The sequence below is a fragment of the Castor canadensis genome, chromosome 4 (assembly GCF_047511655.1).
Source record: "Castor canadensis chromosome 4, mCasCan1.hap1v2, whole genome shotgun sequence".
Classification (NCBI taxonomy): domain Eukaryota; kingdom Metazoa; phylum Chordata; class Mammalia; order Rodentia; family Castoridae; genus Castor; species Castor canadensis.
Window position 1 is genome coordinate 61,409,224 of NC_133389.1, and position 13,305 is coordinate 61,422,528.

Genomic DNA, 13,305 nt, shown 5'->3' on the forward strand with positions numbered 1-13,305 from the left:
CAAATTGCAGCTCTTCTAGCTGAGCCATTGTGGTCTAATTATATTGCCTTATCTTGATTATATCTGTCATCCTAATATTAAGCCTCAGTTTCCTCATCCCAAAAATGGGCGTAATAACCATACATGTCCTCCAGAGATTTAATGTGATAGCTTGACAAAAACATCCTGGGATAATTTGAATGTTTTCTTCTGTGGCTTGTCCCATCTTGACAGTAATGACTGCCTAGAAACCATCAATTCAGATGGCAACATTTGGAAATTTTAAACTCTGGAAGATGAAGAGCAGGTAAAGATGATCTTTCCTTTGATATGAGCATTGAAGCCTTTTTTTCACATTCTACTGGAAACCCAGCCTTATTACGGATCACAGGACCTGAGATGCATTGTTGCAATAATTTAAACTGAAGTCGGAATGACATTGTTAGCATAACATTTCTTAATAGCATTAGTCAGGCTGAGCTTTAAGGAACAAACCTATCGACTTCAAAGGAATTGTTTTAAAGAAAGTAAAATAAAAAAGGAAATAAGATTCTATGGGTACTGGATAGAGGACCACAATTTTCTACCTTGAGTTTTGGACAATCTAACCTCTACACTGTGCTCTGAGAAATACAGTTGTCTCATGCAAAAGCACAGAGCTAATGTAAAACCTTAGTTCAAAGCCTCTGGGCAAAGAGAGGGACACAAAGACAGACTCTCTCCTTTAATGAACCCCCACGTGGAAAGTGGATGCTGCTGGATGAGCTGGTGTCTGTGCCTTTGAACTGACTGTGGTTCAAACAGCAAAGTGTCATCTTATACTCTCAGAGTGAGCCAGCAGATCTCGACAAACTTTGCAGTTCCAAAAAGTTTGCAAAGAGCATTCTCTTCTGAATTTCTTCGTGATTAAAACAAAAGAAATGGAGTGACTACACTGCGATCGCCTGAGGGCTCTGATCAAATCTTCATAAATCAGCTTGTTTCTTTTTCTTTTTCCTACACACAATTGATTAACCAGCCTGAAACCTCCTGTAGATTGAGTGTGGGCAGGTGGTCACTGTGTCTGTGCTGTTGGTACTGCTGTGGGTGGGTCAGGGGTGGAGACCTGCTTGTGAGCACTTCCTGCCTATGGGGACAGGGCAGACTGGCTGCTCTGATCACAAAAAGGCTTTTGCATAGGCATTCCTTTCCCCTAGTCCAAGATGCAGGAGCTGAAGAAAGGAAAGGGGACAGGGTGACCTGTCTCCCTAGTGGGTTCCTGGGTGCAAAGGCAGCCTGGTGTCCTGCCTGCACATGGAGCAGGAAGTCGCCAAGAAATAGGGTCAGCGACTCTCCAGCTGGTCACTTCTCTGACCTGCTGTTCCTAGCAACACAGGTTTGGACAGAGCTATTAATAAGCACATTTTCTGTGGTGATTACCTGGTAGGGCCCACCTGCTATCCTATGACAGTGTAGAGAAGTTATAGAGAATATTCAATCTAATGACCATTTTACCTAAACTTTCAAAGAGATGAAAGTTCCAGTCAGAAAAAGCTTTTTATAAAAACATGGCCTATTTGCAAATTGTGAAAGTCCAGTTCCATCAGAAGAGCTTGTCTTAGTCTGTTTTGTGTTGCTATAACAAAATACCTGGGATGGGGTACTTTATAAGAAAAGAGGTTATTTATGTCATGGTTTTGGAGGTACAAGAGCTTGTAGACTGAATTCTAGTGAGGGCCTTTTGGCAGACAGTATCCCATGGAATGTGTATGAGAGAGAGCAGGAGACCAGGAGGGGTCCTGTTCATGCTTTCCTAACAACTGACATTCCTGTAAGACCACCACTAATCCCTTCAGTTGGGCGGTCATGACCCCCTTACCTCACACTAGAATCCACCTTATAAAGATGCCATTACCTTTCATTATCATCATCACATTGGGGAACAAGCTTGCAGCTTTGGGGGATAGAAAACCATGTCTAAACATAGCAGAGATACATCATAAACTCACCTTAGAATGATCTAAGGTCAATAACATATTATTGCTAATCATGTGCTAGGAACTATTTTAAACACTTTACATTATTATCTAATTTAATCCTCACAACTATAATTGTATCCACAATTATAATCTTCATTTTACAGATAAGGAAACTGAAGCACAGAGAAGTTAAGTGACTGGCTCAGAGTCACACGGTCTAATTGTGTGAAGGTTAACATTTAAAAAATATGCAAATGCATTCTCCCAGAGCTAGAACTGTGGGATTTAACTGATATTTGGAAGGTCATGTAGGGAAAGTAACAAGGTCAGCCTATTACCTCTCCCCTTTTAATCAGGCCACGAGAAGGGATTCTTGGCACATATAAAAACTCTACCTAGAGTCTTGAGCTGTACACGCAATGACTTTGAACTCTGCCTGAATAAGCTTTGCCTTTTGTCAATGACAGGTTCTGGCCTTAGGCAGGCAGGCTATGAACAGCCACAGAAAAAGGGCATCGGCCCCCACTCTTCCTCCTGTTCAGGCAAGAACAGGGTTTTAATGTAGAAGGTTGGATGTCCTGGTTTCTTCTAGCCCCAGTGATGTTTTCCACATTCATCCCATTTTCCCTGGTTCCCCCTTTGCTATGGTTCTGATATGGCTTGTCTCTTCTGTCACACATGCTGGTGTTTAATCACCACTGTGAGGTATTAAGAGGGAAGAAAGGTCATCTGAGAAAGTGACCATATTTAGTTAAGGTCATGATTGAATATGGGTGGTTTTATAAGAAGGGGGAGACCACAGCAGACACACGTGGGCATGCTTCCTGTCTCTTGTCATGTGATGGTCTGTACCATATTGGAATTCTTGCTTCTCATGTGCCTGAAAAGCAAGAGCCAAAGTAAGCTGCTTCTCAGTTTGCCAATCTGTGGTGTCATGGCATCAGAAAACAGACTAAGACAACATTCTGAAGGATAGTGATGCTGTGATATGAAGTAAGAACCAGTGAAGAGTTTCATTTGCTCTTCTCCACCTGAAGCTGGGACGGGGGTATTGCTCAGTGGTAGAGCACTTGCCCAGCACGGCTGAGGCTCTGGCTCAATCCTTAATTCCTAGCACCATGATAGATATGTAGGTAGGTAGGTAGGTAGGTAGGTGGATACCTGAAGCTGAGCAAAGGGACCTCTACTCATGGTAAGTGTGCCTGAGTCCAGGCACCTGTATGTTACTTGGTCAAGTCCCCTCTACTGCCCCAGAGCTCCAACAATCTATGAAGTAAAGGAAATGGAAGTTGGTGGGGGTGTGGGGGGAGAAGGGAGGGGGCAAGGAGGAGGGAGCACTGCTCCCTTAAAGCTTTGTTTAATCAGAGATCAACATAGTAAACAATCACATTTGCTCCTGCTTCAGAATTTACTTCCACATCCAATACTGTTTCTACAAGCCAGGAAGTGAAAAGATCTGATTTTACCCACAGCAGGGAGGCAAATTCAGCTGGACTTCAGAGTTAACTCCTTCCTTTCTTTCTTCCTTCCTTCCTTCCTTGCCCCCTCCTTCCCTCCTCCCCTTTCTCTCTTTGATCACCAGAAGAGAACACATCACTGGGGAAACCAACTTGATGGAGCTTATTTACATTTTCCATTTGTTATCTCAAAATGCACATTCCTCATCCAAACAAACATCGGAAGCAATCCTTTGAGCAAGGCCTAGAGAAGATGAATGAATACATGATGAATACAATGACAGTCTTTTCCACTGGATCACAATAGTCCCCATTAAGTAGCTTTGGAGAGACTGGAATAATCCTCTGGCCTCTGCTTTTTGGCAGGTGGGGTGATACTTTGGCTTAGTTTGGCCGTTAACCTCCAAACTCAATGTAACTTTTAGGACCGGTAGGGACAGGTTATGGTAAGAGCAGTTTTCATTTTTGATTTACATTTTGACCAAAATTAGAAACAGAGTTGCTATGGCCAAAGGTATTGTCCAGCCAGCAGTTCTGCCCGTAGTCCCAGTACAATAGGCTCCTGCCCTGCCTGGGCCTTGAAGGACTGAGTATCACAAGTGTATACAAATACACTTCTTAAAGGACACAAGGTCACAGTGGTCAGTAGGGGGCTGGTCTCAGTGTTGAGAGAGCTGAAAACATAACCAGAAACATCTGCTCAATTTAGGTTCCACAGTACACGTCCCCGCAGTTTTACCCCATGTCCTTGAAACGCAAGGTGACAGCATTGAACACCTGGAAGGCTCCCAAGGTGTGCTGCTGCTGTCTGGGAAGATGGACAGTCCTGGGGCACAGAGGACATCATGGTGGAGGCCACTGATTACAAATCAAGTGAAGAGACTGTTGATGCCTTCCTTTCAGGTGGCAAGCATATCACATACACTCTTACATAATGAGCCTTGTTTCTCAGTAATACCAAATCCATTTACTTGGTTCTCTTTATGTTCCAATGCATGGATCAGGAGGAAGCCACACATTAGCATAATATTTGCATGTATTTTAATGCAGCGATTGAGCAATATTTGACTAAGTTAAATGAATATTACTGTTGAAATGGTAGATGTGTAGTTATAACGTGTAAAACCAATACTGATTTTTTTACATTGACAACTAGATGGACACTGAATGCTAGGATTGTTAGTAGTTTTATGTTTGGTTAAAAATTAATAAGGGCTAAGACTGGGCCGTGGTTCATAGTAGATCTTGGGAGGATGGGGGTTTGAGGCCAGCTGAGGCAAAAAAGTTAGATTCCATCTTAACAAAAAAGCTGGGCATAGTGGCACATACTTGTGATCCCAACTACTCAAGAGTAGGAAGTAGGAGGATTTCAGACTAAGGCCAACCCAGTCAAAAAGAGGAGACCCTGTATGAAAAATAACTAAAGCAAATTTGAGCTGGGAACTTGGCTAGAGTTCCCAGCCTAGAAAGAGCAAGGTCCTGAGTTCAATCTCCAATACTACCAAAAAATTAATAAGGTCTATTTAAATTTTTAGTTATTGTTGATATTCATAGTCATCATTTGCATTTTATATTTTAATTGTCATAGATCCCTTTGAATCATTTGGAAGAAAATAACTTCAACAGGTATAGGAAAATAATTTGAGTTTTCTGAGTTAAAACAATTCACATTTTTCCAACTCTATCCTTTAGATCACTATTGTCCAGCAGAACTTTCTGCAACGATGAAAATGTCCTCTGCATGTGCTGTCCAGTACAGCAGCCACTAGCTAGATGTGTCACTAGATAATCTAGATAGGCAGAACAGTATATTGTCTGTGACATTTTGTTGACTTTTTGTCTCATGCATACTATAGGAAGGGCTTGGGGTGTAGTTCTGAGGTTGGGAGTGTAGTGAGCATGCTGAAGGCCCTGGGTTCTATCCCCACCAACCCCTTCCTCCCAATAAAGAAAAGAAAAACTATAGGTGTTCTTATCTTTCAACTTGGTTCTTTGTCAAGACATATTAGGATGATATAATACATAGTAGATTAACCATTTTGAAATATGGTTGGTGAGTCTTCCCTAAGCCCACCCATATTAGAAGGTGCCCTGACAGACCCCTCACTGTGACCAATCACTCTGTAAATATCAATATTTTCTCCAGAGAGCCAGAGTGACATGTGGTTAGATTGAAATGTGAAATCTCCACTGCTAAAATAAGTCAAAGCAAATGTCCCCTGGGGAGGATTTTTCCAGGGCCTGTCCATTCTTCTTCAACATAGGCCTTCCAGTAGGGCTCAAAGACTGCTTTGTAAGTTACCTAAGAGAAGCAGACCACAAACAATGGTGGAAATGACTGTTAGTAAGGGCAGGAGCTATGGGCAATCCCCTTCCCCTATTCCCCTCTTCAATGTGGATGGCAGGCTAATAAGGGCAGAGTCAGCTCAGCATTGTCATGGTGAAGAGCTGAATACAAGGACAATTGAAACTCAGCCTCCCACAGAGCTTCAAGAAATAGGAGGAACTGAGTTTCTGTGGGTACCAGGGTAGTTCTGGGGTATCAGCAGTCTGGTTCCCAGACCCTGGGAAGACCGCTGGGATTGAGCTCAGTCCCCCAGGAATCTGCTCATTAACACACTCTATGTTGGCTTCTCTTTATTCCTCATTCTTTCCTCTTCTGGGGATCACTTCCCTGGTTAAAAATCCCTTGTTCTAAACTCCTAACCCCTATTTCTGAGGGGCCCCAGCCTCCATCCAGCACCTCACACAGTGCCTGCCCTAATAGACATTTGCTGAAAGAACTAATATGCTTCCTGAATGAAATCCTATCTAATATTAACCTCTGTGAGTGGATTGGCTTTAACCTCCTCATCTGGACTTGAGGCTCCCACCAGCATACAAGTCTTCTGGAAAACCATTACCATTTTAAAAAAGCCCATTGGAGCTCTGTCTGGTTCAGCACACAATTACATCAGAATTGGAAAACGAGGCCTCTGATGGGAGCATTGTCACTTACTGACCTTTTGGAAGTATGAGACTCCCCTTCCTATCAGACTTCAAAATTTCATTTGGCACTTCAAGATAAGGCTCAACAGGTACATATCTGTATAAAGTGGCATGGTTGATGTAAGGTCATATTAACACGTAAATGATTAACACGGAGACTTTGAAACAGCAGGTCTGATAACTTAAGTGGAATTCCAGAGGAAAGTTTGCTTGCTAGTTGCCATGCCAGAAGGCAAGAGTCCTTGACTCTTCAAGTTTGCCCTGGGGCGATAACAGCTGTGAGATATCCTTGCCTGTTGGTTCTGGGGCCCACTGGTCAATGAGAGCATGGTCATTTATTTCTCATTAAGGGGGAGTGATGTGAAGGGTGATGGGTGTGTGTGGGGGTGGTGAGTAGAAGGGAGAAGCCATGGGAAGAGCTCCAGGCATAGTGCTATCAAGGACTTGCCTTCCTGCCAATAACCTAGTGGAACCCGTGGTAACACAGTTACTTTGGTTTCTAATTTCGCGTCTTCCCAAGCCCTCTATTGAAGGCAGGGGAGATGTCTGCTGCTGGCTCAATGTGCTTATCCCTCTGGAGAAGGAAAGCTCACTTTAAAAATTACAAATAAAACTTAAAAATATACTTTTAACTGAAGCACTCACTGCAGGCGTTTTTATTCACTTAATAACAATAGTCATCACAAATCCCCAAATGGCAAATTAAAATATTTCAGGACACCACTGGACTCACTCCTACCATTCATCCTCCCTATTGCCCAGCAAATGTACAACAGATTCAGAAATCATGGGCAGTGTCCAAAGCCTGCTTCCGGGCGGGGCCTGCTGGGGACGTCGAGCACCATGGAGTGGCAGATCGCGCCCCACATCCCCGGCACGGGGCTCGCGGACCCGCAGCGCGTGTGCCCCGCGCCGGCTCCGGGAGCTGCCGGCTCCCGCTCCTTCCCGGGCGCCGGCCAACTTCGCTCCGTTGCGGCGCGAAGAAGCCACCGCCGCCCTCCGGAGCCACTGCGCTGGCTGCTCTCCCAGTTCCCCGCCGCCGGGGAGCGCGAGCCCTGCCGGGACTCTGGGCGCAGCTGGCCGTGCGCGGTGACACTGTCGTCCGGCGCCGGGGACAGGGCCAACGGCCGAGCTGCAGGCCTCTGGTCCCGCCCCGCCGCTCTCGCAAACTCCTCGCGGCTCGTGACCCGGGACAAACTTCTCGCGGAGGCGCGGGCCGTTTCACAGCCACCCTTCCCGGAGCCCGCCGCCGCAATCGAAGACGCGGCCCCGGAGGGGAGGGGCCGAAGTGACGACCCCGGCAGCCGCTCCTCACCGCGCGGGTCACGCCCGCACCCGCCGCTGTGGCCGCGAGGCCGCCCCCCGCAGAGCCTCCCGGAGGCGCCCGGGCTGCCAAGCGCTGGGGACCGGCCGGCGGGGCGCAGGCGCTCACGCCCTCTAGTGGACCGCGGCGGCGCCGGGCGGGCGGCCGTGACGTGGGTTCCCTTCAGCCGGCCTGCGGGGCACCGCCAGTCAGTCGAGGAGCAGGAGCCCCGCGCGCAGCCGGCGCGGGCTCGGCCATCGGCGCGCCGCCACCCGGGGCTGGCTGGAGCTGCCGGCGGAGAGGCGGCAGGCAGGACGCACGCGGCCACGGCCACGCCGGCGGCTTGGTCCAGAGCACGGGAAGCGAGCGGCGGCGGGCGCTGCCGCCGGAACCCAGGGAGGATTTTTTGGCTCGGCGGGCGCGCCCTCCACTCCCTCTCGCAGCAGCGCCAGACGCCGAGCGGGGCCAGGGTCAGGGCAAGAGGACCAGGTCGCAGTCCCCGCGGCCTGAGAGCCGCAAGAGTTCGGACTTGTGCAACTGTTGCCACTTTGGGGTCTTGGTTCAGTGCGTGGCTGCTTCCACGCCTCTTCTCGCAGCCTGAAGCCCAGGCTCGCGTCCCCTCTTCGCCGCCCGGGAGCGGCCCGGCGCGTACTCAGCACCATGAGGAGACTTGGGACTTGCCTGGCGACTTTGGCCGGACTTTTGTTAACTGCGGCTGGGGAAACGTTCTCAGGTAAGTGGACGGACTCTGCCGCCCCGGGGGGCGCACGGGCCGGAGCGGGGAGTGCGGGACGCCGGCGGCAGAGGGAGGGAGAGCCGGAGGCGCGCGGCGGGGCCGGGCGGGGGGCGCGGCGGGCCGGCCTCCGCGTAGCGGGTTATCCCGGCGCAGGGCTAGGGGCGGGAGGCTCGGAACGCTCGCGTCCCCAGAACTTCCAGCTCGGGGTTCGTCCCTCCGCGGCCTGGGCTCCTGCTTCGGGTTGGGTGGCCGCCACTCTGGGTCCCTGGCCGGCTGGGAAAGGAACAGCAGAAAACTTTGCCTGAAGTTCCCAGTTGCAGCCGCCGGGCGTAGGTGCTGTGCGGTCCCCTCTGACCCTGGGCAGCAGCCCGGCGGGGGCTGCGGTTCCACCGCTGCGTCTGTGGCTATCGCCTGGACCTAGCGGCAAGTCGGGCAGCGGCGATGTCCCCGCGCCCTGCACTCCCTGCTGTCCCCTGTCCGGGGCGGCCGGCGACTTCAGCAGGTCCCCGCGGCCGCGCGGCTTGTCGAGAGAGCCTTGGCGGGCGTTCACTGTCGGTCCCAGAGAGAGGTCTCGGCGACAGGGAAGGGAGCAGAAGTCTTTCCCCCAGACCCGGCATTGGCAGGCGGGCGTCCCCTGCCCACCCGGGCCCCCTAGCGGAGCGTCGCGGCCGGTGGCAACTTGTTAACTTAGCCCGGCTCCGCAGGGGTCCTAGGTGGTAGGAGCGGACTGGCTAAGTGCTGGGAGCGAGCCCTTTGTGCACGCTCGCCGGGCGTTTGGTGAGGATCGTGGATCGAGTCGGGGTCAGGTTCCGGGCCAAAGCTGGCACGGTGTCGCAGAGTTTACCTCCAGAATCTCCTTTAGTACCTGGTGGACACGCGTGGATGAATGGCAACATACGCATACGTATTCTCCTGATTATTAGATCAGTTTCTTTAAGGTTCACATACAGCGGTGAAAGTGGTCTTCCATTTTCTTTCAATTAAGAAAAGCGAGCTATTTGGCTTTAAACGTAGGTTGCAAAATAGGTTTCCATGTTTATTTGGCAGGAATGAGTAAGTTGGCCTTTAAAAAAATTTTTTTAAAGTTGGTGAAGGGGCTTTCGTTTAAGTAGAGAGCGTGTTTTAAACATTAGAGACGTGTGGACCTCCGGTGCGTGGAAGCGTCGGTTTTAACTTTCTTGGAGTCCGTTGGCTGTGGTCCCTCTGTTATACACACAGGCACAGAATGTCGTGTGTTGCTGGCCTCCAGACCCTTGACCACAGTTGGCTGCAGGGAGTGAGTGGAGCTTAGCGATGGCTGATTGCTGTGTGCTTTGAAAGAAACCCAAGCCTTCCACTTCAATAGAGAAATATCCTTTCCCCACATTTACTATCTCCTTAACGGTCTGATAAATTGCACGTGCATAATGATGCATGGCTGTCTGATATGCAATTGATGCAGATTTTGGCCTGTCTTTTCATTAGCGAATAATGTAGTAGTACTTGCCAGGGTGGGAGCTTTGTAACGCGTTAGTGTTTGAAGCAATTTTGAAAGCTTTAGTGATGTTTTCTCTTTATTAAGTTCCCTTAACCCTGTCTGGGCCTTGTTTAAAGGTAAGCCCTGTGAAATACCAGTGTGATGGGTTTTTAAATTTGTGTGCAAGGGGGTGGAGACAAATATTTATATGGATTATTTAAACCCTAAATCCATCACTAAAAGAATGTCTGGCTCAGGAGGACTGACCCATGCCCTTGTTAGGCTGATTTAAATGATCAGTCAAACCAGAGTAGGCTTTTACTGAACTTTAGCCCATTTTTTTCCTGTGGAGGAAATGTATCTCTCTTTGTGTTTGAGTTATTCCATTAATAGAAGCATCTTTTCTTTTTGTTTGGAAAGCCATGCTTATGCTGGCATGTTAGTAGATAAAAGAGAAAAGAAGGGCTATATTCAAGTGATTTCTTAGAAGTGTTGAAATAAAATTTGAAGTCATCAGATTTAACATGTTCAAGAATCATTAATGTTGCAGTTCATTATTTCTCCCTCTCCACTTTGGGTTTTAGGAACTACAGGTGTGAGGCACTTAATTCCTTGCAAAAGTCAAGTTTTTAATTTTGTGTGTTGGGAGAGTTCATTCTTTTGCTGTGAGTGACATTGATACTTCTTTTTACTTCTCCCATAAATTGCAGTAATTGGCTGTGTTCACCCGAAAATAAATTTTACAGAGAAGGTAGACTGGAAGCTCTTTGAGGGCTGTCAAGTTTTTCTTTCTTGGCTCCCCATAAAACACTTAATATAGGGCCTTAGACCAGATAGGCACTCACTGTTTGTTGAGTAAATGCCTGGAGTGCGCCCACAGCATTAGCAAACATTCAAATTGTATGTGAATCGACTGGCAATGAAGGGGAGTGGGTGGAGTGATTGCTGAAAGTTGGGCTTGAGGTGCAGCACCAAGGTAGAGCCTTTGCATAGTTAGATTTGACTTGCATTTTCCATGTGGTCTTTCCTAGACTACCTAATGGATTAGACCAGGAAGCTATGCAATCAGTGGAGGATTTTGTGTAACTAAGATTTATACATAAGACACTGCCTTTCCCCTTCTTCAGGGCTCCTCCTTCCTTTGAAATGAGTTTGGAATTAAGATAGCTAATCAATCATTTCTGGGGGTGGACTAGGCATCCTTTGGATACCAAAAGAATGCTAAACTCATTAAAAGAGAAAAGAATTAAGAGTTTTGAACTCTGAGGACTTTTTATAAGTATTTCACTTAAAAATCATTTTCCATCTTTACAATATCTAATTCATTAGGTAAAAGAAGTTAATGTTGTATGTTTTAGCCTTTGAATATTGGTTAAAAATAAGTTATATAAAGAGAGACATACTAGACATGAGGAAGAAACTTAAAATGATTTCATTTTTTGCTTAAACTTCTGTCTTCCATGGTGCGAAGCCAGACTTAGCAAGCTATTCCTTTTTGAGCCCATTTCTTAAAAGCTGAAATGCAGTAAAAGTATTGGACAATGAAGTGTTTAATTTTAACAGCATAGTGAGACTGATGTGTTAAGTTCTGTTAAGCTTTAATTGCAGAAACAAATACACACTTGGCCCTTGTTTTCAGCTTACGATATTTGGAATATATTTAGCCTTAACATGACTGTGAATTTGAGGACCTCTACAGAAATTTATTTTTCAAAATAATGTTTCAAGGATGTTACTGGGAAAACTGCCGGTCTCTGAATAAAGTCTGTAGTTAATAGTTTTGTACAGCACTGACTTTAGCTAATTCTGCTCTGATTACGTAAGATCTTAGCTAGCACTGGGAAAGCTATGTGAAGGGGGTACTTGAACTCTGTACTATTTTTGTAGTTCCTCTATAAGTCTAAAATTATTTTCAAATGCAAACTTGCATTTACAAAGAGTGGTGATAGACTTGTTTAGCAGTCTGATTTATTTTTTCTTACTCAGATAACTGTAGTCATGACATTTTACATTTTTTTGGTGCTTTCACTAGATAATTGATAGGAAGAAAATACTTCAAATTTAAATCAGAGAGCCTGAAAGAAATATGCCTGGAAATTACTGTAAGACTTTTAGCGTTCTGTGTTTGTAAGGAGAATTGCTTGAGCATAATCAATTGTTCTGCTGTAGGTAATCACAGGTTTTAGTCTCTGTTTTCTAAGGGCTATTTTATGGGTTTTCAGATAAGAAGTTTCTGACATAAGGTGATGTATGGATATGTGCATAAAACTTGAGTGAATCTAAATGAACTTTCCTTAACAAACAAGTATCTTGAATTATATCTATACATTATATAAGCCCTATATGGATGAATCCTGGCCTGTAGATTTGGGGAAAGCTGGTTTTAGGATTTAAATATTTCTGGGACAATTACATAAAAACCATTGATTTAAAATTTTTCATAGAATGTACTAGGTACATTCTTAGGCATTCTTAGGTTGTATGTGGAAACATGGCCCAGTGGAGGAACTGTGTTCCTTTCAGTTTTTGTTTTAGAGTTCATTACATTTTCAGTTGGGCGGGGGTCAGACATTTCAATGAATTTTATACCTTTTCCAACATTTTTTGTAAAGGTAGAAAAGTCTTCTTAAGGGTGGTGTCTACCACACATGTTGAGTCTACAATGAATGAGTTGAGCAAGAGAAGGAGGAAATGACCTGTGGACACCTTGACCCTTAGACTTTAGCCTCCAGAAATGTCGTAACACAAATTTCTGTTTCTAAGCCACAGAACTGTGGTACTTAGTTACAGGGACCATGGCAACTACGATATTGTCCAAATCAGTTACCTATTGCCACTACAAGAATACATGTACATGTCAGAACATTCTGCAAAGTTCATCACATTAGAAGAAGTGGCAGGTTTCCACTCATACGGAGATGGACTCTGTCCTTTTGGAGAACATGAGACTAGCATTAAAATGCTGAGTGTGTGTCAGTGCAAACATATATGAGAACATTACAGGAGGACACACATGTGATAGAGACATGGGAGACATGTTTCTTTTAGGCATATCTTCTCCTCACTACTTGTTGGTATGAAATTCTAGTAAAACACCTGCCCACATTTCAAAGCATATACTGAGGGATTTTAGTTATCTGGTTTGGCTTTAAGAGCAAAGATGTTTGACATCTCACCTGAATACTGAATACTAAAGGTATGACCTCATGAAATGTACGCAGATTAAGGTGTCAGTAGAATCCTGGTCAGAAAGAACCATCTCTGAGAGGCTCAGGTGGTGGTTCTTGACTGGAGAACTGTTGCATGAGGTGGTCACAGGTTAACTCCTCTAGTCTGTGCATACCTGGGTGCTCAATATCCAAAGGTCCCTGTTAAACCAGCTATGTTACTATTGTTCTTATCCCAGGAGTGCATATCTCTAAAGACCA

The 13,305-nt window shown here is 46.1% G+C and overlaps 1 protein-coding gene across 10 annotated transcripts in view; it reads left to right on the forward strand.

Moving 5' to 3' along the window:
• The first annotated feature begins 8,210 nt into the window (after positions 1-8,210).
• Ptprm (protein tyrosine phosphatase receptor type M) overlaps positions 8,211-13,305 on the forward strand; it is a 747,535-nt gene continuing 742,440 nt past the window's right edge. For all 10 annotated transcript variants that reach the window (XM_074070314.1, XM_074070316.1, XM_074070315.1 and 7 more), the window contains exon 1: positions 8,211-8,418. In XM_074070314.1, coding sequence (XP_073926415.1) covers positions 8,346-8,418 — 73 coding nt within the window. In that variant the 5' untranslated portion in view covers positions 8,211-8,345. The remainder of the gene's footprint in view (positions 8,419-13,305) is intronic.